Source organism: Elephantulus edwardii, unplaced genomic scaffold (genome assembly GCF_000299155.1).
Source record: "Elephantulus edwardii isolate Elephantulus edwardi_28Jun2011 unplaced genomic scaffold, EleEdw1.0 scaffold00062, whole genome shotgun sequence".
NCBI classification, from domain to species: Eukaryota; Metazoa; Chordata; class Mammalia; order Macroscelidea; family Macroscelididae; genus Elephantulus; species Elephantulus edwardii.
Window position 1 is genome coordinate 15,167,858 of NW_006399812.1, and position 26,986 is coordinate 15,194,843.

The window sequence follows — 26,986 nt, forward strand, 5'->3', positions numbered from 1 at the left end:
GGTGCGCACTGGGGAGCGGGTCCTGGGGTGCGCACTGGGGAGCGGGTCCTGGGGTGCGCACTGGGGAGCGGGTCCTGGGGTGCGCACTGGGGAGCAGGTCATGGGGTGCGCACTGGGGAGCAGGTCCTGGGGTGTGCACTGGGGAGCAGGTCCTGGGGTGTGCACTGGGGAGCAGGTCCTGGGGTGTGCACTGGAGAACAGGTCCTGGGGTGTGCACTGGAGAACAGGCCCTGGGGTGTGCACTGGGGAGCAGGCCCTGGGGTGTGCACTGGGGAACAGGTCCTGGGGTGCACACTGGGGAGCAGGTCCTGGGGTGCACACTGGGGAGCAAGTCATGGGGTGTGCACTGGGGAGCAGGCCATGGGGTGTGCACTGGAGAACAGGTCCTGGGGTGTGCACTGGGGAGCAGGCCATGGGGTGTGCACTGGGGAGCAGGTCCTGGGGTGTGCACTGGAGAACAGGTCCTGGGGTGCACACTGGGGAGCAGGCCCTGGCACACTGGGTAGCAGGTCTGGGGGTGAGGCAAACAGTCTGTGCTCCCCTGTTATGCAAAGGCTGACAGTCTGCACCCACCCAGCAGCACCTCAGATATCAGCGTATTTCTGCCAAGACCACAGCCAGGAGATCCCATGGAGCGGTCCTGCATGTGCGACAGACATGAGTGGGAACCAGCTGGGTGACCTTGGGCTTTTACTCTGCACCATGTCCTGGGGCTGTCAGTTCTCGTGGTTTGGTGACTTTTTACCCTCCTGGGTTGAGAGCACATGACTCCTGCTTTATGTGTAAGAATTGTGGGCCTTAGGGAGGCTGAGCTCTCAGGGTCATGTTGGAGGGGAGCTTCCTACCTTCACTCACCTTACCCCTGACCCTGATGCCTGTTGCCTCAGTTTACCGTGTGCTTAGGGGATGCATCCTCAGCCATGCCGGGCCCTTCCTTCCTGTATGATGTTACCCTGCATTCTCTGGGAGAGACAGAACCTTCTGGTTTAATAACCTCACCCCTCTGAAGGCACTCTCACGCTATCCTAGTCCAGCACCCAGTTCCTCTGAGGTTGTAAGGCTGGGCAGCAGAGGGAAGCAGGGCCTACCTGGGGCACTTTGCTCAGGCCCCTTCCTGCAGTGTGTTTGCAGAAGCTGTGTCTCTGGAACTTTGGGCTGAGAGCACATGACTTCTGTTCAGTGCACTAGAAAGGCGGGCTCTGGGGAGGCTGGCCTCCCTAGGTAAGAGTGGGCCTGGTTTGTACCTCACTGACCTGAACTGTTTTGAGGCTCTGAGGGTGGGTGTTTCTGCTGCAGTTCTTTGGAACTCTTACAAAGCTGTTGGCGTCATTTATAGCTTTGGAATCCCTCCCTGGCCTTCCACAGTCAGAGCAGGTGCCCATCTGAAGGGGCTTTGGCCAGTCTACTTACTGACCCACATGTATCAAGAACCCACCACATGCCTGGCACAGTATGGGAACCTGAGCTAGACATAGCCATTGCCTCCTGCATGGACTTTAGTCATAGGAACAAAAGGGGAATGGCCACTGTAGCAGGAGCTGGGGAGGATGTGTAGCGATGGCAGATGGACACTCTGAAGGGGACAGCATGGGGAGGGCTTCCCAGAGGAGGGACTGTTGCTCTGGCATCTGAAGCTGGGGGGACTGGATAGGGTAGGGAGTGGGATGAGCTCCCCAACCGTGGAGCTGCAGGAGTGAAGGCTTTGAGTGGACAGACACACAGGAGGCAAGAAGGGCAAAGGGAGGAGCTAAGACAGTAAAGGTGGGCAGGCAGGGGCCCGGGACCACTGCCTCATCTGAAGAGCATCTGAAGAGAGAATGTCATTTCCATGGCAACGGTGCAAGATGACAGGGGAATTGTGAACATTGTGTCCTTGGGCTCTGAGAGAGTCTGGTCAGTCATTGCTTGCTTCATCAAGCCTCATTGTCCCCATCTGTAAAATAGGCTCTGATTTTGCTGCAACCAGTTGTGAAGATCAGATAGATGAACCTGTGCGGTGTAAGGTTGAAGGGGTGTGAGAAGTGATCACAGTCAAGTGTTGGGGTCCTGCTGCCTGGTGCTGGGGAGGCCATACCACAGGGATGGGTTTGGAGCCAGCAGGCTCAGCTGGGGACCAGAAGGTGTGTATCAAGAAGTGGGTAAACTGAGTCTGAGGTGATGTACTGCACATATCGCTTCTGGTGCATATAGTTGGACATTGTGTAAATGCTGTTGGCTCAGTGTCAGCGGTGAAAGCTGAGCCCACCAGAAGATAGGGTGGAAGCCTGGCTCTGCCACTTACTGGCCGTGTGACCCTAGACAAATTTCTTCTCTCTGAGCTTCAGTTTCCTCCTTTAATTACAATATTTCCCTCCACTGTATCCCATTTATGCTCAAAATAAGATCCATGTCCCACACAGGTGGGGGCAGACCCAGCTTGTCTCAGCAGCCGCCTCTAGACACTGCCCCCTCCCCTCGTTCAGGCCAGGGGCTTGGTATAAGCCTGTCTTCTCTCCCTCACCCCCATCAGCTGTGCAGAGCCGGCCTCTGGTCTGACTTGCTCGTCATGCCTCTAACGGTATTTGGTGCTCATATGTGTTTTGAGTAGTCAAAACTTCACCTACATTGGGGTCTGTATTTGGCAGCTGCAGGTGGAGATGGTAGCAGGGTCTCCCTTTAAAGCCTGATGCACATGCGGGTGCAGAATTCTCTCAACTGAGGCCCCAGAGGCCAGGCGATAGCGCCTTGAAGCCACTGATTGACAAGGGGCATTGGGGGGCTAGGATCTGGTGCACCTCATGGGGTCAGGGGCTACCTGAGTCCAGCTAGATCTCCGTGGCCCGCCTTTATACACTCTTCCTGTAAACTTTGGAGTTCTAAGTCATGGTTGTCAGTGGCTGGCTTTGAACTCACTCTGGGGGAGGCCTGTGCTGAAGCCAAGGGGGACCCAGGGCCTCCACTTACTGTCAGAATGTGGGGCCGTATGTCTCAGCCTCATCTCCCAACAGCTGCCTGCAGTGGGAAGCTGGAGCAGCACACAGAGCGACGTGGTGTCATCTACAGCCCCGCCTGGCCCCTCAACTACCCACCGGGCACCAACTGCAGCTGGTATATCCAGGGTGACCGCGGAGACATGATCACCATCAGGTCAGGGGACCCTGGGGTGCCTATGGGGAATCTTTGCAGAACTCTATGTGTGTGTGTGTGTGTGTCCAATGATGTCTGAGCCTGTACAGAGAGCACATATGTGTGAACACAGGTGTGTGAGCACATGTGTGTGAGTATGTACTACCAGGGGACTCAGGCACGTATGTGTGGAGGGTATAGGTGTGAGCAGATGTGTGACAGCTTATGTCAGTGTGTGTGAGCACATGTGTGTGCATATATGTAAGCATGTGTGTGCATGCATGAAAGAGTGTGTGTGTGTATAGTTTTCCATGGCAGCTTGCCTCACCCAGAGCCTCTCTCACTGGGTGTGCGCACTGTTAACTCATCTTGGAAGTAGAGTCCTGGGGATCAGTGGCCATGGTCTAACTGCCTCAAAGTGGCAGGGATGTCCTCTCCATCCTGCAGGGATGACTTGAGCCCAGGCTGGCAACAAGCCCAGGACAGGACTCCCAAAGGGGATGCAGAGAGGAAGCCTGGCAGAAAGCTGAGTGCTCAGGCTGCCTGGAGTCCTTGGGCCATGCAGAGGGAAATGGTACGAGGTGATGGGATTGTGGACCTGAGGGGCTGGGACAGCCAGCCTGGATGGGGGTTAGGACAGCTGACCACAAAGGTCTCATGGATTCCATCTGCCTTATCTCTGCCAAGTGTTAAAATCTAGAAGGCCCCTGTTACTGTATAGCCTTAAGGCACGGAGATGTTAAGGTAGAAGCAGAGTCTGCCCTGGTCCCTATGCCTCCATTTCCCCATCTGGTGAAGGGACAATCAAGGCAACAGGGTAGAACCTTTGAAGAGACAGTTCATGAAAGGGCTCTGTGTTGGCCTTGTGTCCTGCTCATCTCACAGTTAAGTAGTAGCTGACCAGCAGGTGCGAGGGGGTGTTCAGGCAATCCTCTGGTGATAGGTGTCACCTACCTGCAGCCTAGGCCAGCTGTGGTCCTGGCCCTGCCTTCAGTGAGCATGCCCCAGTTTATGTTTGGGGGGAGATGGGTCTCGAGGAGAGTATAAAGAGAAGAAATTGCCCATAAATGGGGTCCCTGATACCTCTTCCACTTTGGCTTTGGGATAGGGGTGCTGCGTGTGCTGCTGGGAGTGGAAGGAAGGAGGTGAGGTCTTTCCCTGCAGTGGCATGGGATGTGACAGATGCTGTGCACAGTTGGCTCTGAGGGCCCTACCCTGCCCTGCACCCTCAGGCCTGCCACTCTCTCCACCCCTGCAGCTTCCGCAACTTCGACGTGGAGGAGTCCCACCAGTGCTCCCTGGACTGGCTCATGCTGGGCCCAGCGGCCCCTCCACACCAGGAGGCCTTCCGGCTCTGCGGCTCTGCCATCCCGCCGGCCTTCATCTCTGCGCGGGACCACGTCTGGATTTTCTTCCATTCGGATGCTTCCAGCTCTGGCCAGTCCCAAGGCTTCCGTCTCTCTTACATCCGAGGTGACGCTGGTGGCAGATTGGAATGGGGTGGGGGTGGAGAGCCTGGGCCACGGGACATTCCAGAGCCTTCTCTGACCACCCCTATCAGTGGGAGGGCAGAGCAGTGAACTGGGCGTACTGCCTCAGTCTTTGAGGTCATTGGACTGTCATTGACCCTGTCACAGACTTGGCTAGAATGGGAGGGTCACTTAGGCCTAAGGGAGGAACTGAACCCACCCTGGAGTTAGAGAGGTTCACACTCTTAAGGTGGCAATGGAGAAGTCAAGGACCCCTTTCTTTGAGCCCCTCCTCTTCCCCAGGCCACTCCCCCTTCCTCACCTCTTTGTTGGCCACGCCTCTCCATTGGTCCCGCCTCTGTTTATATCTATTGACCATACATCTGTCATTGGTGGCGCCTCCTCATTGGCCTGGCCTTGCAGGAGCTGCAGAGACCCAGTTGGGATGGGGACCACCTTGCTGCTCCTGGCGGGAGGCCCTGCAGTCCGCTCACCTGCCTTCCCCACACCCTTTCTCCTTCAGGGAAGCTGGGCCAGGCCTCCTGCCAGACCGACGAATTTCGCTGTGACAACGGCAAGTGCCTGCCGGGCCCGTGGCAGTGTAACACGGTGGACGAGTGTGGGGACGGCTCGGACGAGGGTAACTGCTCGGCGCCGGCCTCTGAGCCCCCAGGCAGCCTGTGCCCGGGCGGCACGTTCCCCTGCAGTAGGGCGCGCTCCACGCGCTGCCTCCCGGCGGAGCGGCGTTGCGACGGCACGCAGGACTGCGGGGACGGCTCGGACGAGGCTGGCTGCCCTGACCTGGCGTGTGGCCGGCGCCTGGGCAGCTTCTACGGCTCCTTCGCCTCCCCAGACCTGTTCGGGGCAGCCCGGGGGCCCTCAGACCTTCACTGCACGTGGCTGGTAGACACGCAGGACCCGCGGCGCGTGCTGCTGCAGCTGGAGCTGAGGCTGGGATACGACGACTACGTGCAGGTGTACGAAGGCCTAGGCGAGCGCGGGGACCGCCTGCTGCAGACGCTGTCCTACCGCAGCAACCACCGGCCCGTGAGCCTGGAGGCCGCGCAGGGCCGCCTGACCGTGGCCTACCACGCGCGGGCCCGCAGCGCCGGCCACGGCTTCAACGCCACCTACCAGGTGAAGGGCTACTGCCTGCCCTGGGAGCAGCCGTGCGGCGGCGGCAGCAGCAGCGAGGGGGACCCGGGAGACGCCGGGGACCAGGGCTGCTTCTCGGAGCCGCAGCGCTGTGATGGCTGGTGGCATTGCGCCAGCGGCCGAGACGAGCAGGGCTGCCCCGCCTGCCCCCCGGACCAGTACCCGTGCGAGGGTGGCAGCGGCCTGTGCTACACGCCCGCCGACCGCTGCAACAACCAGAAGAGCTGCCCGGACGGCGCCGACGAGAAGAACTGCTTCTCCTGCCAGCCGGGCACCTTCCACTGCGGCACCAACCTGTGCATCTTTGAGACATGGCGCTGCGACGGCCAGGAGGACTGTCAGGACGGGAGCGACGAGCACGGCTGCCTGGCGGCGGTGCCCCGCAAGGTCATCACGGCCGCGCTCATCGGCAGCCTGGTCTGCGGGCTGCTGCTGGTCATCGCGCTGGGCTGCGCCTTCAAGCTCTACTCGCTGCGCACGCAGGAGTACAGGTGGGCCGCGCGGGGGCCCGGCGCCTCCTCTCAGAGGGAGACCCCAGACCCTATGCTCGCAGCTGTGGCCTTGCCAACTGGCCCGGTCAGCCACCGGGGTCTGGGCCTCCCTGGAATCCCAGGCGGAGGAATGGGGAGCCCCCTGTTCAGGCCCCAGGAGACTCAGAAGGGAGGGTGTCCCAGCAACCCTGCTCACTGCTTCCAGGGCCTTTGAGACCCAGATGACGCGCCTGGAGGCCGAGTTTGTGCGTCGAGAGGCACCCCCGTCCTACGGTCAGCTCATCGCCCAGGGCCTCATCCCCCCGGTGGAGGACTTTCCAGTCTACAGCGCGTCCCAGGTGAGCGCCACCGGGTGGGGGCGGGACTCACAGGGCAGGTAAAGGGGTCAGGGGTCATGGTGGGAGGGGTGCAGGCCAAACTGCAGGGTGGAAGGCGGCGGAGCAGAGTCCAGAGCGTGTCAACCAGGGTTAGGAGGGTGGACAGGTTGGTGTTGGGCCCCTCGCGAGTGGTGCTGACCTCTGTCCCTGAGTGGCCTGTGCTGGCCTGGCCGTCCCCTCAGCCACCACCCCCACTCTCCAGGCCTCGGTGCTACAGAACCTTCGCTCGGCCATGCGGAGACAGATGCGCCGGCACGCGTCCCGCCGCGGGCCCTCCCGCCGCCGCCTGGGCCGCCTCTGGAACAGGTTCTTCCACCGGCCCCGGGGGCCCAGGGGCCAGATCCCGCTGCTGACCTCAGCGCGCACCTCACAGACTGTACTGGGTGACGGACTCCTCCACCCGGCACCAGGGGCCGCGCTTGAGCCTCCAGCATCGCGAGTGGACACAAGCAGCCAGGGAACCGCTGGGGACGGGCTCCCTAGTGCCCCTGGACATGCATCTGAGATGGGGCAGTCGGGGCCACAATCCTCTTTGGGTCAGCCGGACCCAGAGTGCAGGCCCATGGACAAGGACCGAAAGGCCTGCCGGGATCCTCAGGTGGACAGCCAGGCCTCTGTGGATGTACCTCGAGAACCCTGCTCCGCCCAGGACCCTCAGCCCCTGGCCCCCACTGCCAGCAGCACTCATGGCCCCCACCCACCAGAGCCACTGGGTGTCTGCAGGAGCCCCACGCCACCCTGCTCCCCCATATTGGAGGCCAGTGACGATGAGGCCCTGCTGGTCTGTTGACCCACCGAACATGTTGGTGACCGCCACAGCCCCGCTTTGTAACCAGGGAATACACAATCGTTTCTACCCTGCTTTGTATCCTTCTTTTTTATGGGAGCTTCCAGCCAGAAGCTGTGAAGGGGCTGGGTCTCTTTCCCAAGTGGGCCTGGCTGAGTTGAGGGGCTGCGATGTTGGGCAGGTCTGAGGGAGGACAGTGGGAAGGAGTAGCCACCTGCTGTTCTTGGTGACCGTGCAAGCGTATGGGTATCACTTCTGCTCTCCCCCAACACTCTGATTTGGAGACTGGGGGATCCATTCAAGAGAAGCAAGAGGCAGGCCCAGGGCTCTCTGGGAAGTCTCTATGGCTTCTCACTACTTTCTCCTTTCAGCTTGTGACATCTTCCCTGACCATCAGTGCCTGGAACAGGCGTGAGGACTGGACAGGGCAGGTGTGCTGTGTGCCTCGTCCATGGTGCACTGAGAGTTCCCTTCCCACAGAGGCCCCAAGGAGTTGAGCTAGGGAGTGTGTCCTCCTCATGCCCGTGATGTTGACATGAGCTTTGTCAGGCTGGTGCCTTTTGTCCTTTGGCTGAAGGGTCAGACTTCTGGGCACTAAGGCTGAGGATGTGTACAGAGGACGGAGGAAGCCCAGAAACCCCCAGAAGACAGTCCTCTCTGCTGTCTCAGGGGACAGAGGTGGAAGCACCGACAGTGCCCAAATCCAGCCCATCCTGTCTAGGGCCTCAGTTTGCCTATCTATAAACTGGGAAGGTGTGGTTGAGACTCCGGAGTCCTGACATTTGGGATCATTTATAAGAAGAAAATCTGAACTGGGGACCATGGGGTTCCCCTGGGTGCAGAACTTCTAGCTGGTAATGGGGGTCTTGGATAGGCGCAGACTGAGCCCCCTTCCAGTCTTTCCTGCCCTTTTGGTGTCTGAGGTGTCCCCAGGAGTCAGCCCAGGAGACAGAGTGTCTGTCTTGCTAAGGACCAGCCTGAGAGTCAGGTGACAGAACAGGGCCCAGTAACTGTTGTCTAGGTGTCACCTGAAATGACACTCTCCAAATGCCAAGACCCTCCCCCAGCTCCTGCCTCAGTACTGCTCTAGCCAGGATCCTGCATGCACTTCACCCCCGAGTCACACCTCTGCAGCCGTGTTGGTGCCCACTGGGGACTCACCTGGGCACATGCAAGCCACCAGCCCCGTTTTATTTATAGACTGTTTCGGGGAAAACTAGCAGGTAGTGCTAAGACAGGGAACCCAGTCCACATCTTTCAGGGCTTCTTACGACAGGTGTCTAAGAACCGTATCTCTTTTTCCAGGGGAAAAAAAAAGTTTTTGCAAAGGAAAAAAAAACACGCCTCCTCAATAAAACGACATGTAAACAGAAACAGCTGCTTCGGTTTCCACAAGCATCTCATTGTGTCTTCGAGGGCTTGGCCGAGGTGGGCAGTGGGGAGGGCAGGCAGGGCTGGTTCTCCTCCTCCTCTGGGGGGCCCTGGGGATAGACTACGAAACACAGCTCCTGGCCCCAGCGTGTCATTGACTCTGAGGACAGATGGAGAGATGGAGGTTGACAGATGCCAAGTGGAGGGCCTGGCCCCATGGGACAGTCGCACCCCACTACTGGTACCTCCCTCAAGCAGAGCTGTCGGGGGCCACTCCCTCTGAAGGATGGGTCCTGGACCCTTTGGCCATATCTCAAGTGACTTCTGGGGGTAACTGGGCCCCATCTGCCTCCCAGATCTCAGGTTGGCGCTCACCAGTGATTCTGTGCACACACTTTGGTTTGCTCCTCCAGAAGGCCCCCAGGAAGAAAACGGGCACCCCAGTGAGGATGATGATGACTCCGACTCCACAGACCATGGGCTCTGAGATGAAGCTGAAGACCAACAGGAAGGCCCAGAAGACCAAGTACGCGACCGGAATGAGCAGGTTCACCTTTGTGACAGCAAGTGTGAGCTGGAGAAGCCCTCTCAGCCTGCCCCCTATGCTCCTGCTGAGCCCTCTCCACCCTTGGGTCCCCTCCTGGTGGCAGCTGGTCCCACCAAGAACCAGTTCACGGAATGGTCTTTCTGCTGAATCTCTGAGGCTGCTGGGAACCCCACATGGGGTGTGGAGGAGAGGGCCGGAGACTTGGCTGAAGCTCAATTACATTTTGCATTTCGGGTACTTCTCCAAGACAAAGCTTTATACACAGATGGGCAGACGTTTAGCTCACGTGTGTGTGCACTCGCGCTCACGTACATGTGCTCATGGCATCCTGACTCTGGCACTAGACACTTGCATGACCTTGAGCACGCTCCTTGGTTCATGTTACTCGTCTGTCCACGGAAAGTATCACAATTGCTTGCATCATGGGTTGGTTATGAGGTTGAATTTAGCGATGCAAGCAAAGTCCCTAGCAGTGTCCAGCACATGGGACAAGCAGGGATTCCTCTCACTGTCCTTACCCACCTGCTCCCTGCCCCCAAAACCTCACCTTGATGGGCCTGTGCAGTGCCGGTCGCCTCCAGCGCAGCACCAGCAGGCCCAGGATGGTGACACCATAGCAGAGGTAGTTGATGAAGGAGACGTAGTTGATGAGGGTGTATGTGTCCCCCACGAGCATGATGACCGCTGTAGCCCCACACTGGGGGGACAGCCAGGTGTGAGAGCCTTTCTTGCAGGCTGCCCAGGACCTGTATCCCTCAGGCTGTGGTGAGCCCAGCACCTCCCCGCATGCCCTATCATGACCTCAGAAACTCCAACATTGCTGGGTGACCCTGACAACAAACCCTGCCCAGCCTGGTCCCCCAACTTACACAGACGAGTAGCGCAGGGATAGGGGTACAGTGTCTAACATGGATCATGGCCAGGAGGCTGGGTAGGTGTCCCTCTCGGGCTCCAGAGAAGCACAGCCTGAGGGGTAGGGACAGACATGGGGGGAGGTGTGAGCCTGGCCCTAGATCTGCTCTGGGCCTGATGTCCTTCTTATTTTTTTTTTTTTACCCTTTTTTTCCTTTTCTTTTTTAATTTTAATGAAAGTTTAAAGACACTTAGGGTTTCCATAAATTCATTGTTGCACTTTTCTCCCTGCCCACCCCTTCCTCCTCAATTCCTTCTTCTCTTTGAAAAGTAAAATTCTTTCATTGTTATACAATCCCTCCCCCCAAGTTCACTCCACTATGCTGCCTTCGTTCTGGACTCCTGTCATGACAAGTATACCTAATCATATATCCCTTTTAAACAGTTCTCTCTCTCATCTGTTTCAATGCAGTATACATTATTTATCCCATCTTTCTCAGGCTTCCCCCCAACCCTGATGTCAGTCCTGTTTTACAACAGTGGCACCATGCAGTATTTGTCCTTTTGTGACTGAGATACTTCACTCAGCATAATGTCCTCCAGTGTCACCCATTTTGCATAATATTTCATGAGTTCCTTGTTTTTCAATGCAGCATAGTATTCCATTGTGTGAATATACCACAGCTTCTCTATCCATCACCTTGACTTCCTGGTACAGGCTGAGCGCTCCCACTGGGTGGCTCTTTCCCTCATCTCTTGCTGCTATTTTGCTTTCTTTACTCAGAGTCGGGATCAAATATGTGTTATTGGGAAGGTCACCCCCTCAGCGTCAGGTGGCCGCCACCTGGCTGTGTTCCCCATCCCAGCTGACACACACCTCACCACACCCACCCTCTCCCCAGCCCCTTCACCTGGAGGAGGTGAATAGGTAGCCGTTGATCCCTCCAAAAGTGGAAAGGGCCACAGAGACAGGCATGACCCAAGAAAAGTAGCCCAGCAGCTTCTCCCCAAAGGTCTGATGGGAGGAGAAGAAAGGCCGTGCATGAGGCTGGGCTGGGAGGACAGGGCAGGACCCAGCCGGGGCCCCACTCACCACAGCCACTGCGTTCGAGGACAGCAGTTCCTGTGGGGACATGGCAGTGAAATAGGCGACGTTGGTGAAGGTGTACACGAAGGTTACCAGTGGGATGGAGATGAAGATGGCGCGAGGTAGGTTCCTGTGGGTGGTGGGTGGAGCAGGTCAGTGTCCACTCATTGTAGGGTGGGAGAGGGGGCCTGGGGCGAGGGGGAAGCAGGGGCCAAAGGAGATACTTTGAGTTTTCTCTTTTGTTTGCAGAGAGCTTTGGGGCCGAAAAGGGGGAGCATTGATGCTTGTGGCCCTGGGCACTGCTGCCTGCTTCCTGCCCTGGGTACTGGACACACAGGCTGGCAGGAAGAACGGTGGATGCGGGAGGCAGGGGACAAATCACACACGTGAACAAGAGGGAAAAGTGTTCACAGCCAAGATGACCTCAGGGAGGGCGCCATCTACAGATCTGAGACCTTTCCTGGGGGGTCTCCTCACCCCTTCCCTATGCACCCCTCAGTGTTCAGCTGTCTGAACATGCATGGTGGTGTCACCACCTTTCCTGGCAGGACCATGTTGTGTGTGTGCACATGTATGCTTTTAGGTCAAGGGTGAATAATAGTCAAGTCATTGCCTTGATGGAACCCGCTCACAGCTGGCCCTTCCTTGGGTTTCTGAGGGAGGAGATTGCCCATCTTCCTCCTGCAGAACTGCTGGTGGATTCAAACTGCCTTTAAGTTAGCGGCACAGCTCTCTATGGAACACAACACGAGAGCTCAAGTGTGAATAGCTGGTTCCATTTACAGCCAGAGGACACGGTGTTTCTGAGGTCTCATGAGAGGCTATGATACCGTGCATGGAGCAGTGGGGACCCACCTATACACAGGCTGCGGGCAAGGGAGGACCAGTCTGAACCACAGAGGCAGTGGTCTCTCTGGGGAGAGCTGGACCCTCACTGGCTGAAGACCATGCACCCTCAGGTAGCAGCCTAAGCCCAGGACAACGGTGAGGAGGGGCTGCCTCCCTGGCCCCAGGGGCCCTGCCCCACCCCACTCACTTTCGAGGGTCCACCAGCTCCTCTGTGACATAGTTGAGAAAGTTCCAACCACTGAAGGCAAAGGAGCCCTGGAGGAACGCCAGGGCCAGGTGGCCCACGGAGGGCGTCATCCAGAAGGAGAAGGCGCTGCTGGGCCTCAGCTCCTCGAAGTGTCCTGAGGATCCAGAGGTCAAGGGTCAACAGCGTCTCGTCAGCCCTGATCACGCGCCCACCCCAGCCCTACCTTGGAAGATCTGGACAAAGCCAACGCCAATGATGAGCGACAGGGCCAGCAGCTTCCCGCCAGTGAAGATGTCTTGGATGCGCGTGGCCCAACGCACACTGGAGCTGTTCACCCATGTCAGGAGCACTGAGGAGGAGGGGACACCTGAGCCGGGAGCCCCTCATGGAGGCCCAGCCAAGTCAGCCCAGGCTGCAGAGAACCATGTGCTAGGCACTCCAAAACCAGCGACTGGCTTCCCTCAGGGCCAGGGGCAGCTACTCACTGAGGCAGGCCATGGAGAGCACGCGGGAGGCGGCGGCGGGGGGAATGCAGTTGGGGAAGACAGGCTGCAGCACGTAGTTGGAGAAGGTCATGGAGATGACAGCCAGGCTGGTGGGGTACATGATGAGCACGGCGCTCCAGAGCAGCAGGAAGCTGGAACGAGTAAGGGTCGAGTGGAACAGCCATGCTGCGCCCTCCCAGCCACACCGGCCCCCACTCTGTGCCAACATGCTGCGCCCTCCCGGCCACGCCGGCCCCCCACATGCAGAGTGGGACAGCCATCCCAAGCCCTCAGCATGCTGGCCCTTACTCTGAGCTGCCATCTGCACCCTCTTCACACGGCCCCTCGCATGCAGAGTGCGGTACCATCCTGGAACGGGCACCCAAAGGCCCAGCGAGATGGCAGGAGGAGGCTTCAAGGCCAGGATGACAGGTGGCCGTGCAGCAGTCTCACTACTTTATTTATGGGCTGTTTTTTAATTAATATTTTTATCCTTCATATACATTGTGCTTCATGCATGTACATTGTGTTTTATATGAGCTTTCATTTACATTATATTTCGTTCGTGTATCTCAGGGCTGTTTTAACAGAGAAGGGAGCCCTGGTGGCGCAGTCCATGGAGCATCTATGGGTACTACCCATAGGCAGAACCTCTGTCACTTTGAGTGGACCAGTTCATTGCTCTTCAGGAGAAAGATGGATGATTTCCTCCTGTGTGACTGAGAGCCTCAGAAAACCCACTGGAGGGTCAGCTGTGAGTGCTTTCTGACTCTGTGTTAATCCATTTGAAGTGGGTTTTGGGGTTTGTTTGTTTGCTTTAGTTTAACATAGAAGGCCAAACACATTTAAGTGACGAGGGCACTGCCCTCGAGTCGGAGAACTCAGAACTCAATGCCTTTCCAGCGCAGCCTGGCCTTGGCTGGCTGCAGGCTGCTTCCTGAGCAGGGCAGGCAGGGGCTCAGCTCCGGGGCCTGTTTTCTGCTGAGTCCCACAGCCACACAGCAGGTGTGACTGTGAACCCTCTGCAAGAAGGCCTTTGCCAGAGCAAGGACTAGAGAAAAGCCCCCTCCTTGACCTTGTAAAGGCCCTTGGCTCCTGGAAGGGAATGAGGTAAACCCCTTCTACCTGTACCTCACCTCTGCAAGGTGCCCAGGTGCTGGTGGGCCCTGTGTCCCAGCTGTAATGCCAAAGCTGCTCCCTGAGTTCTGCCTCTACTTTATGGGGAGGGTCTGCCCTTGGAGGCAGCACTGTGAGGCTGGGCCAGCACTGGAGGGTAGAGATCACTTTGCCAGGGGCATGGGTGACCCTTACTGGGTTCCTCTCAGTCCTCACCTTTGCCCTGTAGCCCTATCCTTCACTTTGCATGACCCATCTTGTCCTAGATTGAGTTGTGTCCCCCCAAACAAAGCACCTGTGACCTGGTGAGGAGACAGGTTTTGCTGTAGCTGTGAGTTCAGTTCAATGCAGGTGTGGTAGCACAGGGGACGTGTCATATGAAGAACAATACAGTCACACAGGGAGAAGATGGCACATGAGGCTACGGCTCAGAAATGCCAAAAAAATACTCATGGCCACGGCCATGGAGACAACAGGGGATCCCCCCTCCCAGAACAGACAAAGAGCGCATGGTCCTGCCTGCCCTAGACTCGGACCATTCCCTCCACCCTGAGAAAATAAACACCTGCTTGTAAGCCTGTCCACGTTGCCCTTTGAAGTGAAGACCTTTCTCTCTTGGATAGATGACTCCAGTTGGTGGCCCTCCCACTCTGTTCCCCTCTCTGTGTCAGTGGGGCACAGCTCTGGGTCCTCTTTTCCCTTGCACCTTCTCCCAGCCCCAGCTGAAGGCTTTTTCTTGGGACCGTTCCCTAGAAGCAGGCACCCACAAGCATACCCATGAAGTGCACATCCCTGCCAGGGTACTATCTGTGGTCGCCCAGTTACAGACCTTGACCCATGGCCCTCAGAACAAACTTTGTACCCTAGGCTGCAGACCCCTCACCCAAGTGCCAACTAAGTATCTGTGTGGATGTACCATAGTCCCACACTGAAATCTCTGCCACCACTCTGGCCTCTTGATGGGAAAGCAGGCATCACCCCCACTATTCCCTGTCTCGCCCACGCCAAGGTGGCCGATGGCATCTCCTGACTCAGGCTCCCAGATGACTCAGAAATCTACCTGCACCTTGGTTCAAGCCCTTGGCATCACTCCTCTGGGGTACAGCAAGTCACAGCTGCCTTGAAACTGACCTGGTCCTCGAGCTGCAGTAGACACACCACTCTCATCTAGGCCACCAGGCCTCTGTACATACTGACCTTGCCTGGCCAGACTGGAAAAAGTCTACCCTTCATCCCAGCCTGGGTGAGACATGGTTTTTCCTGGGCACTTTCCCTGGGAGGCATTCACCCTGTTCTCTGTGCTCTTGGCTGCTTGGCAGCTGCTCTTGTCACACTGCTCCACCAAAGTGGGGATTTTCTAGGTCTTGACCATGTTTTAATAGCTGCTTCCCCACTCTGCTAGGAGCAACCTCAGGATAGAACAGATCTTTTTATCACTGCATCCTCAGCCCTTAACACACAGTAGGTGTTCAGCAAATATTTCCCAATGAATGGGAGGGAGAGCTGTTCAAAGTAGACAAATTCTCTCCATACTTGTTTCTAACGAGCCCCCTGGTGACATGTCATTTCACAGGCTTTGGGCATGTTATCAGGAGGGGCTTGAAAAAGGACAGCATGCTGCAAGGCAGGAGATCAGAGAAAGAGAGGAAGACCCTCGAACAGGCCTGACTGGCACAGTGATGGCAGCAATGTCAGAGATCGTGAGAATGGTGGCAGAGGATGTTTAGGTCTGTTACTGGTAAGGTCACTATGAGTCGTAGTCAAGTCATGGCTCGTAGCAACAGCAATGTTTAAAGGAGCCCCTAGGTGGACTGACACAGTGACTGCAGCAATGGGCTGAGCGTGTCAGATTGTGAGGATGGCACCGGATAGGACAGGGTTCAGATCTGCCGTTCATAGGATCACTATGAGTCGACTTGACGGCACCTAATCACAACTTGTAGTGTATGATGGGAATATCACGCATCCCACCTCCTCTAGCCCCTTGTTTCCTGGATACTAGTGTTGTCTACTCGCTTCAGATAAGAGTCTCCCTGCACTTAAACACTGAGTGAAGAGTGGCGATTAGAGAGAGCTCTATCTGAAGGATGTAGACAGTGGAGTGGAGTGGGCATGGTGCCATTCACCTGTCTTTAGAATCCTGCCCAACTTCTCCAACCCTTTCGAAAGACCCCAAGACCTTCCTGTGATGTGGAAATAGAAGATGAAATTGAGACCCAGGGGCCTGTTGAGTACTCCGTTCTGGATAAGCTGTCTCCCCCTACCCCACTGGTGCCTCACTTACCCGGCCAGGCCCCCAAAGATCTCTGTGACATAAGCGTAGTCCCCTCCAGACTTGGGGATGGCAACTCCCAGTTCCGCATAGCAGAGAGAGCCCAGGGCAGTGATGCCCCCACCCAGGACCCAGACGAAGAGGGCCAGGCCCACGGAGCCTGAATGCTCCAGGACACCCTTGGGCGAGATGAAGATGCCTGAGCCAATGATGTTCCCTGCAAGTGGAGAGATGGAGGCATCAGGGCTTGGTCAGACCCACCATCCCCTTGAGCAGCCCAGGCTTCTCTGTGCAGTAAGAAAGGGAGTTGGGGCTCTCCCTGGGGTCTAGGGAGGAGCATCCCTAGATCCCTCAAGTAGACCCACCAAGGTCTACTCTGAGCCCGTCAACTCCTCCTTCCCCATTCAGGAGAAAAGGTACCTTGTCCAGTCCAACATGGTTAAGACTTTGCCTGCAGCCTTTCCTGCCAGAAACAAGCTGAGTTATGAGTCCCTCCACCCCACTTAGCATAGAGCAGAGCAAGCACAAGTGAGCTTTCTACCCGCCTGAACCATAACCGTGTGGTGGTCATGCCTCTGCATCCTTGCCTGGTGCAGACTTGACTCCTTGCCCCATCTGTGACCTCTAATGCTTCAGCCTCTAGCTGGCCTCCTAATATCATTCTCCTGTTACTTTTCTATAGGCCAAAGTCCAAGTTTATGGTGTGGCTCGAGGAATAGCACCTCCTCCATGAAGTCCTCCCTGACTCTTGCTCTTCCTTCACAGCCTCCATGGTTCCCTGGCGTGTGCTCTGCCCCTTCTTTAGTTATCTTCTACCTCCTCCATCCCTGTCAGAGGGCCTTTCCCCATGCCTCCTGGGATCCTCTCTGACCTAGAATTCAGGCTGTGGGCACAGATCCTAAAGGGGCATTATTGCTTAGCACAATTAACATGTTACAGGTCTTGGGCAAGCACAGTTGGATGAAGGAGACCAGCCAGTGGACTTTCAGGGATGGATCAGGACTTTTGACTTGGTCTAGGGCCTGGACACAGATGGCTGCCCTCCTCCCTAGGGGTAGCTCACTGGAAGCAAACTGGGGTCACGCTTTGCAACCCTAGGAACACAGGAAAATCATGAGTGGGGGTAAAGATTCCTGGGGCCCTCTCCTCGCTCCTCCTGCAAGGACCTGCCCACTCACCTCTCCAACCTCACCTATAAAACAGTAACTGTGAGGGGTGACTGAGCGTGTGTGAGGCCCCCTCATTCTCCAGGCGTGTTTACATCTATCTCCGTGTGGTTCCTGATGAGGTGAAGCTCTCCAGGTGAGCTCTGGTGATTTACTGATGTTGAAGGAGTTGTGCTGCTGACACAAAGGTATGTGGTTCGAATCCACCAGCTGCTCCAGGGAAGAAAGAGGGCACTTTCCTCCCATGCGATGTATTACCTCTAAAGGCCCAGTCGTGGGTCAGCTCTGACTCGATGGTATGTGAAAACCAGCAGTTTGCTGTGATTCTGTGTGTAGTATCTACATCCTTCTCAGTAGTATCTGCTTTCATTTACCCCAGAGCCTCGACATCTTGCAGGCTCTCAATAAATACTTATTGATTCAACTACCAAACCATTTGCCAGAGATGGATTTTGCCTCATGATGACCCCATATGTGTCAGAGTAGAATATACCTATAAGATTATCAGTGGCTGATATTTCAGAAGGAGATAGCCAGGCCTTTCTTCTGAGGAAGCCTCTGGGAAGACTCAATCCACCAATCTTTTCATTAACAGTGAAAAATGTTATGGTTTGTATCACTCAGGGACTTGATGGAACAAATGGGTGAGTAATTGACCTGGCATCCAATGTGTCATTAACGAATTGACTTGAAAGATCCATTTTCTCATCACTGATGGGGGTGGGGGAAGCAGACCCCACCTGGACCTCCGAGTGGGAACTGTGAGGAGCAGAGGGGTGGCAGCTCCCTCCACCTTAGGCTCAGGTGCAAGTGGAATTGAAGGGCAGGCAGATCGAGGGACACCTGTTGACTTAGGTGTCTAAGATTAGGAAGGGCAGATGCCCTCTGCATCCTGGAACAACAAGGAATACTCAAATCGAGCTTGGAACCCCAGAAGTAGTTCCAGGATGTGTGAGATTTTGTGAGTATTCATTTAGCCTTGAGCTCTCCAGGAGTCAGGGCAGGGGACACTGTGTTCTGAGACCCCCTTTTGAAAGGAGTTGGCTCTCTTAATTTGTGCAAAGGAAGCAGACTGTATTATCGGGATTCAGACTAGAACTCATCCAGGAAATAATCCTCAACAGGCCCCATATGTGAGAGTCAGACCTACTAGGACCCAGGGCTTGGCTCTTTGAGAAGGATCACCCCACCTGCCAGGCCCCCAGGCGGGGCTGGACGAGGACACGGCTATGATCACCAATCTGCATTCACTCTTTGTCCACAGTGCTCCCCCTGCCCCCACCCCCGGCCGACACAGATTTCCAGTCTGGACAACTACAACGTTCCTCTTGGTTTTCTGGTCACATCCCAGAAGCCCTAAATACATCCAGATAAGGAGGAAGGAACTCTTGGCCCCGAGGTGAGCTGCACCCTCAGCCTGCTTGCCAGGGAAAGAGGCCATCTTCAACAGCTGAGGGGCTCAGGGCCTGGGTGGGCTGTGGGGTTTCTAAAGGGCCTTTGAGTCTGCTCCATCCAGTAGGCAGAGCCTCTGTTCTCAGGACCTGGAGGGGCAGAATTTGCCAAAAGCCAGAGAGGTTGGAAGCCAGCGGGGGCTGGGTGGCCTTGGAAAGAGCTGGGTGCCTTCGGGAAGGGAGCATCCAGGGGCCCAGGCCACCTGCCCACAGGGACTCCACTGCTGTGCAGGACCTCACGGGCATCACCTTTGGGGAAGCCACCACAACCCTCACAGCTAGGTCAGAAACGGACACATCACTGACTGCATGACCAGCGGAGAAAGACTCAGATTCTGAGTTCTATTGGGTTGGGCTGCGGAGCTCTGATAACTTAGTAGTAAGAAGCTGCCCTGCCAAGTCAAAGGCACCAGCTGCTCTGAGGGGGAAAGGTGAGCAATCTCTTGTGCGATTCATTGCATCTGAAAACTCACTGGAGGGTCAGCTGTGACTCATTGTGGATGAACTGACGGCACACGGCAACAAGAGGATGGGGTAGGGACCAGTATTATTTTGGATATGTGGCCTCAGGCTACAGGTGAACCACTCTACTCGGTCACTGGTGCTTGAGAACAGAGCCGGCATCTCCCAGGCCTCTGGCGCCTGGTGCTCTGGACCTGGACCACCTCTAGCAGTTACCCAGATCCAGGCTTAAAAGTGGCAGAAAACCCCATCTTTGGCTGATGGGCTGCAGAGGGCAAGGGGTGGGTGGAGCTTGGAAACAGGGCTGGCACCCCAAGCTCTGGGATGATTACAAGGGAGGAAGACAGGAGCTATGAGGTGCTGTAGGGGATGGGGCTCAGGATTAAATCTCCCCTTTAAACGCTGGTGTGCCAGGCTCAGGATAGCACGGACAATCCTGGCTTTGGAGCATCCTGGTCTGAAGGGGTATGGAGAACGAACTCAGGGCCTGGCAGCTTCCAGGGGACACAGGATGAGCTAAGAGACACTGCCAAGTGCCCAAGTGGGTATCTGACTGCAGAGATGCAATTTCTGATGCCTCAACATTGCTCTCCACCCAATGGAACAGTGGCTCCATGATCCTCAAGGGTGGCGGCTGGGCAGGGGATGGGTGCTCACCACCAGCCGGCCTCCCTCATGTCTCCTCCTGCCAGCCCTCGCCCTCTTCCCTCAGCCCTCGCTGGGTGGTTTTTATCACATTAAGATGTTTGGCCTGATGGGGCTTACCAGGCTCTGCGGAGGAGGACGAAGAAAGGGCTATTGTTCCCTGCGGCTGCTGCGGTGCGAGGTGACCTATTTCTGGGAGGCAGCCTCAGACCATGCAGGTCGCAGAGTAGACCATGGAGGTTGTGTCTGTGGAACAAGTCACCTGCTCACGGTGTGGGTGTGTGTGGGAAATGGGTGGTGTCCAGTATGGGAGGGGGTAAGGAGGTTCCATCAGGTCAGTGGCTAAGCACCCCTTCCTCTCCCCCCTAGACACACATTAAGGTGCTAGTTGTGTGAGCCCAAGTCAGTGCTGACCTTCTGGGACTCAGTTTCCCCACTTACTAGCTGGGGGCCAGTGGGCTGGGGGCAGCAGAGGACAAACCTGACTCTGCCTTTGGCTGACACACATCTGCATGGGGCCTGGAAGGCTGGTCTGCTCAGGGTTTTCCCTCTGTAGAAGGTCTCTACCAGCTCACTGGTCTCCCTGATACAACACCACTCTCAGGAAGTCCTCCCTGATATCCTGCCTTAGCATTTAAAACAAGGACACTGACTCACTCTTATGGTGCCCAGAGACATTCCTTTCTCTGCCACCACAGATGGATCCTGCAATCCCAGAGGAAAGGTTCTGCTGCAATGGCAGGTCTGAACCCCACAAAGAATAGGGATGTATGGGCCTCATCCTATGTGTTTTTCTTTGTGAGCATGGCTACAAGAGGGCCTCCTTCTGTCATAGCAGCCATCTGGCCCAGTGGAGATTCCTGGGTCCCCAGGCAACTCTGAGGCTCCTGGGCTTGATGAGGGCTTCACTGTGGGCCAGATGTCCCTCCTTTGTATTGGGCATTGATTCTCACAACCTCCTGCCTAGAATATAACCATGAGGTCTCTGCGGAAAAGCTCTGTACTTCCATCAGCAGGTAAAAGGCCTTGGGTCCTGGGAAGACGTACTTCCTCATTGAGAACTACCAAAACTGATTAGAGTTTCAGATACGTGGCAGGGCCTTGAACAAGCTATTTCACCTTTCTTAGCCTTATCTGTAAAATGGGGTGCACAGTGGAGGTGTGGATAGAGGGTACATCAGGAGTGCACTTGGCCCAGATTACATAAGGCAAGTGCTTGTTGGTTGTTTGTTGTGTGTTGTTGAGTCAGAACTGACCCTCCAGTGGGTTTTCAAAGGCAGTAAATCTCACAGGAAGAGATTGTCCCTCCTCCCAGGGAACAACACCTGGTTGGGATTGCAGTGCAGCTTCTTACCATTGGGTCACCAGAGCTAAGGATCTCATCATCATCACCTATCTTGGAGACACCCTAGAATGGCTCATCTAGTGTCTGAGGACCTATTCTTGTCACCTCCTTGATCCCTGTGTGACTCCAACAAATAGGAGTCAGCTGGCAAGCCTTGCCCTGGGGGTCCTGGTGCTGGAGGGCCCTGCCTATGGCTGGCGCTGCCCCGAGGGCCCTGACAGTGGCTGACACTGCCCATGGCTGGTCCTGTCCTGAGGGCCCTGCCCATGGCCCACCCTGCCCATGCCGCTGCAGAGTCCTAGATGAAGCCCTGTCCCCCTGGACGCCAGCATCCTCCTGGTGAGCATGAGTCAGGCACCCCTCTGGGAGGCCAAGTGTGCTCATGGAGGTCTTGGCAGAAGCCCAGGGAAAAGAATGGGGCCATTTCAAATTTATGCCTGGAGGTGCTAATTGCCTGGAGCGCATGTCCAGCCTAAATGAATTTCCATTCAAGAGAAGTGGAGGGAACAGAAGTGCAGAGCCCACTCTGCTGGGTTTGTTCAGCCCTGCCTGCCCCAGCCCAGTACTGTGGAGCTTGGACAGTCCCAGAAGGGCCCATCCAGCATGTCTTGGCCCTCTCTCTGTCTCCAGGATGAGTCTTGTCAAGGTCACGGTGAGCTCCTGGCAGATGAATCCAGCTGCCAAGCCCCAGATCTCCTTACATGGCCCATCAGCAGCCTTTGGCACTGTGGACCCTTCTCATTTGGCCTCCAGCAAATCGCTTCTCCTGGGTGACCTCCCCCAGGGCTCTGCCTTCTCCACTCCTCTGCTGACTCTTTCTGCTCCCTCAAGACTGGGCTCAGCCCTGAGGTTTCTTCATGATCCTTACACACACATGCCCTGCACTTGTTCAGTCTCCTGTCAGTAGGATTTATCTATGGCAAACCAACGTTCTACCCCTTGTGTGGACTACTCCACGAAACAGACTGAGGATCCAGTTAATAAAAACAGCCAAATCCATTGCTATCCAGTAACTGATTGTGGCCCAATGACACAGGATAGGACAGGGTGCAGAACTGTTGTTCATTGAGTCACTATGAGTCATACTCGACTCGACAGCACCTAACAACAACAGGACAGAATAGAACTTCTTATGTTATAAATCTTTGGGGGCACATAGGATTTCCTAGGTTATAAGCCTTTGGGGGAGCATACTGCCACATGTTTTTCCCACAGTTAGTGGGTTTGAACCTCTGACCTTTCAACAGCTGAGTAGTTAACTGCTACACCACTCGAGTTCCTTATACCCAATGGTGTTATGTTGTTATCTTATGTACTGTTGAGTCGGAGCTGACCCACAGCTGACCCTCCACCAGGTTTTCAGAGGTAGTACATCGCATGGGAGGAAATTGCCCATCTGTCTCCCATAGAGCAGCTGGTAGATTCAAACAGCATGCTTTTGGGTTGGCAGAGCAACTCCTTACCACAGGCCACCAGGGCTTCCTTATACCCTACGAACTACTGAACAAATAGGCATCTCAACTCAAGCTCACCACCTTCAAAGTGAGCTCAGTCAAGGCTACCACCACCTCCCCAACCTGGTTCCTCTCACAGTTGCTTCCTAACCATCATAATACCTAGCAAACCATCCTCCCAGCTGCTCAGGCCCAAACCATCCCATTTCTCTTCATCTAAGCCCCTATTCAAAGCATCAGCAAAATCCACTGACTTACCTTCCAAATACATCCAGATCTGAGCCCCCTCTTAGCTCCTGCACTGCTTCCACCCTGGCCTGAGCCACCATCATTTTTAAGTCCTCATTCTGAGCTGGCTCCCAACAGCCACATTTCCAGAATGAGCCTGTTAACACCCAAGTAATAATATCCCATCCCGTCCCATCCCTCTGCTGCTCAAAACCCTCCCAGAGTTTCCATTCTACACAGAGAACAAAGTAAAGTCCTTACTGGGGCCTGCAAGGCTCCCCCACAAGCTGCTACCATCGCCAATACTTTATATCCTTCTCCTTGACTTCTTTTTCTCACTTTAATACTTACTACCCTCTTTACAATGCGTTTGGTGTAGTTGTCGTGCTTGCTGTTCGACCCCTACCCTGGAATGGCAGCTCCAGGAGGACAGGGGTTCTGCCTGTTTTGATCCCTATTCTCTCCAGCACCTAGGACAGTGCCAGGCATCTACTAAAGGCTCAATAAATATTAGTTAAATAGATGAATGAATGTGCTTATAGCTCATGCTGCTATGGCCCTAGAAGTTGTCCCTCAAGAGCACACCAAGGGCACCTGACGGGTCTGGTTGTAGCCTTGGGCCCTCAATTTCTTCACCTGCAGATTGGGTCTATGGTGACATATGTGTAAGCCCCTATGTGAGGTTGTATCTCCCTGGATCATAGTGAGGAGCCCATCCTCTGAGAACTGGCCAAGGCTGCATGAGCAGATATTGGTTTCTGGGGAGACTCATGATCCAGGCCTGTGAGTCCCTGAGCATAGGTGAGTCCAGTCCACAAACACCTGGCTGAGCTAGATACAAATGCAAAGACTGGACGAAGGACAAGCCAAGTGAGTCGATGAGGTATAACCCCCACCCTGCTGGGAGCTGGGCATGCATCCGATGAGAGAGCCCCATTGTATGCATCAGCCGAGCCCCATTGGGGCATGTCACTGTCTGTTTGTCCATAGTGGGTATGGACCCTCAGATCCAACACCCACCAATCACAGCAGTCTCACTTTAATGCCAAATCCCTGTTCCTATAGCTGTAAAGCGCATAGAAACAATCTCATTGTGCAGAGTGGAGACACACGAGTGCCTAATGTAACACAGTTGTCATGAACGGAATGTGGATGTGAAGTCGTCCTCTGAGTGTCTGGCTGAGCCTGCTTTCTCCGCTTGGCCTTGGCCTTTCCAGTGGCTCGGGGTAGCAGCCTGGGGTCCTGTCCTAAGCTTGCTTTAGGTGGAGTCTCACTGCTGCTCTCAGCGCTGCTACAACCCTCAGACCTCAGCCTGGATGAGATCTCCGAGGGGCTCTGTTTGGATGTTCTGGAGATAAAGTTAGCTAATGGGTGGCAAACAGGGTGAGTGTATGGAACAGGAGGCTGTGTAATTCTCGGAAATCAGGTGGTGGAGGCGCTGCGGCCCTCAACCTGCTTTCGGCTCACAATCTCTTTTGCTCTCATCCCATCACCTTTTAGTTTAGGTCACGTCACTGCCTGCCTGCCTCCTGCTCACTTCAGCCTCCTACCCTGTTGTAATCCTCTAAAAGTCCTCAAGACAGGGTCATGGGACATCCCGCCTGAAGTGCCAGTGCTGGGGGTTCTGGTCCTGGATGCAGGGCCCTTGGCAAGTTGTCTCAGCCTTCAAGGTCTAAGGGCTATGGAGCAGGAGGGGAACTTAGATGAACAAGTATGGACTGAAGGAGGCAGAGCTGTAAGGGAAGACCAGGGGCATGGGAACATTTCTACAGGGTCTGCCCTTGAGAAGGGTCTTCCCTCTACACCACTGTGGCACCTTTTCAGAGGGTTTGAGTGGCCTCTGCCCTGACCTGAAGTAGGTGGGATTTGGGAAAGAGTTCAAGGACTCTTGGACTTATGGGAGCAGCCCAGGGAGACCTGTGTCTCTTCCCACGTATAAGTAGCCTTGAACTTGGCTCCAGACATGGCCACCATCTCAGTGCCACAGTCTATCCACAACATGTGTGTTTCCTCTTTCTGGGGCTGGGGATCTCCTTGGAAGGGTTAAGAGTCAGGGAAAATTTCCAACCAATTTCGGCCAAGTTAGGGGAGGTCCCTCAAGTAAGGGACATTGGATCAGGACAAGCTCTTAGGAGATACCACTTTAGGGACAAGTATATGAGACACTAAAACTACCTGCCTATGGAATGAGTTCAGGGGCAACTAACTCTCCGTGTGTATGTGAGTGGCCATGGGCCAGTCCTACCCTGGCTTTGGAGCTCAAGTGTAAGGATAGACAGGAAACAGTGTAGTCTCTGAGCTTGCTCTATGTCCAGGGGTCTGAGGGTGGCTCAGTGTGTGGAGGACACACAAGTAGCTCCCATTGGCTGTGGATGGGGAAAGTTGGACAGGCAGTAAGTTGAGAAAGATCAGAACTCCCAGTCATCCATCTCCGAGGATACAGGCCACAGAACAAGGCCTGAGAGGGCGTAGGGGACACAGGGACCTATGTAGCTTAGGCCTGTTCTCAAGGAGTCAGCGTTCATAACGGGAAAGAGAGAGAAAGAAAGAAAAGGGAAAAAAAAATCTAACTACCATTCTGTGCCTGAGCCTTGTACCCACTACAGCCAGGAACAGGATCCTGGAATCCACTTACAGATGCAGAAACTGAGCCAGAGAGCTAGAGGCTTGCGTTGGGAGATCTCTTGACCTTCAGGCTGGCTTGGTCAGTTCAGCCCAGCACTGGTCTCCCCAGTCACTGGCTGCTTTGTCCCCCTCCCTTTGCATCCTACTGCCAATCTCTGCAGTGACTGCTTGCCCCCGCTCACTTCCCTGTCCTCTGACTCTACCCCTCCAGTAGTGAACCTATAGCAGCAGCTCCTCTCTGAGTGGAGAAATGACTGAGCCACATAGCAGCAAGGCTCCACACAGGTTGGTGACCGTCCAGAACTTCAGCAGAGACTTGCCTGCCCAGACCTACAATACTCACAAGGCTCGGTTCTCTAGGAAAGGTCACAGTCATGTCCATCTCATGGCCACCTGAGAATACTTGACTTGCCAAAGTCCCACAGCCAAGTGAAGGCAGGGCGAAGGGAGTGGGAGGGAACAGAAGCTCTGGGGCGCTTTGAGGGGAGACGCTGCAGGTGCTCCTGCGTCCACCTGCGCCAACCAGGCAGGAGCTTCCTGAGTCGCTGTAGGACCTCCAGCCTTGGCCCCGCTGTCCCTGGCACCCCCCCCCCCCCCCCCCCTCGGGCCCCGCTCACCGATGATGATGGTGCAGGCGCTCACCAGCCCAATCTCCTTCTTGAGCGCCACCCGCTCAGAGGCACCGGGTCCAGGACCCGGGCCTGGGGAGGGCGAGGGCGCAGGGATGGAGTTCCCACGCCCTCTCGGCTGCTGCGTGTGGCCAGCCATGTCGCTGTCCCTCCGCGTCCCCGCTCCCTGCGCTGCCCCGTCGTCCGGCCGGCCGCCAGTCCGTCCGTCCGTCTGTCTGTCCGTGCGCGCACGGCCCTTACAGCCGGGACAGCGCCCACAGGCGGGCGCATGCGCTGGCGCGGGGCCCGGGACCCGGGCCCTGGGCAGCGGGGGGGCCCCCCGGAGGGGCGGAAGGAGGCTTGGCCGGCAGCCCCCTCCCCCACCTCCCTTAAAGGGAACTCCCCACCTTGCCCCACTCTCCCACCCACCACTCACCGCTTCCCGAGGCAGGAAGGAGAGATCTTGGGACAGATTTAGGAGGAACTTCCTATTTGAGTTGATCGAAGGAAGAGGCTCCATAGCACAGATCCATTATTTCGCGGGGTGAGGAGCTGGGATGGAGTTCAGTAGAGCCCAAAGACAAGACTATTTGCCCTCAAGAAGGAGACGAAGCTGGCACTGAGAAGAGCTGGGCATGGGAATACACTTGGATATATCTTACATCCTACGAGGAACCCTGAGAGTGGGAGTGGGGGTGGGGTCCTATTGGATGCATTCTGCAGGTGGAGGCTGAGGTCAAAAGACAAGTAACAAGGACGCGAGTGGTCGGGCCAACATGTCAATGATTCCTCCCTGGCCTCCAGGCAAGGATGGCCAGGTGAGGTACCTTGTGGGAGGGGAGAGCAGGGAGC

The 26,986-nt window shown here is 55.8% G+C and overlaps 2 protein-coding genes across 2 annotated transcripts in view; one reads left to right on the top strand and one right to left on the bottom strand.

The window, feature by feature from the left end:
• LRP3 (low density lipoprotein receptor-related protein 3) overlaps positions 1-7,453 on the top strand; it is a 12,957-nt gene extending 5,504 nt beyond the window's left edge. Inside the window, exons 3-7 of the mRNA XM_006887840.1 lie at positions 2,988-3,126; positions 4,364-4,578; positions 5,098-6,220; positions 6,426-6,558; positions 6,800-7,453. Coding sequence (XP_006887902.1) covers positions 2,988-3,126; positions 4,364-4,578; positions 5,098-6,220; positions 6,426-6,558; positions 6,800-7,387 — 2,198 coding nt within the window. The 3' untranslated portion in view covers positions 7,388-7,453. The remainder of the gene's footprint in view (positions 1-2,987; positions 3,127-4,363; positions 4,579-5,097; positions 6,221-6,425; positions 6,559-6,799) is intronic.
• Positions 7,454-8,563: 1,110 nt separating this feature from the next.
• On the bottom strand, positions 8,564-26,441 carry SLC7A10 (solute carrier family 7 (neutral amino acid transporter light chain, asc system), member 10). The gene is made up of 11 exons (XM_006887841.1): positions 26,144-26,441; positions 16,163-16,367; positions 12,763-12,914; positions 12,501-12,626; positions 12,278-12,431; positions 11,248-11,371; positions 11,066-11,169; positions 10,172-10,268; positions 9,850-9,999; positions 9,131-9,308; positions 8,564-8,915 (listed from the first exon to the last, which is right to left on the bottom strand). The coding sequence occupies exons 1-11, from the start codon at positions 26,292-26,294 to the stop codon at positions 8,785-8,787; spliced, it is 1,572 nt and encodes a 523-aa protein (XP_006887903.1). The 5' UTR covers positions 26,295-26,441; the 3' UTR covers positions 8,564-8,784.
• Positions 26,442-26,986: the final 545 nt, after the last annotated feature.

Coding starts and splice junctions, on each gene's coding strand:
- SLC7A10 (XM_006887841.1), bottom strand. CDS start 26,294: ATGGCTGGCCACACGCAGCAGCCGAGAGGGCGTGGGAACTCCATCCCT. Junction 10,269..11,065: donor TACCTATTCACCTCCTCCAG/GTGAAGGGGCTG, acceptor CCTACCCCTCAG/GCTGTGCTTCTCTGGAGCCC. Junction 8,916..9,130: donor GTGTGTGCACAGAATCACTG/GTGAGCGCCAAC, acceptor ATCTGTCCTCAG/AGTCAATGACACGCTGGGGC.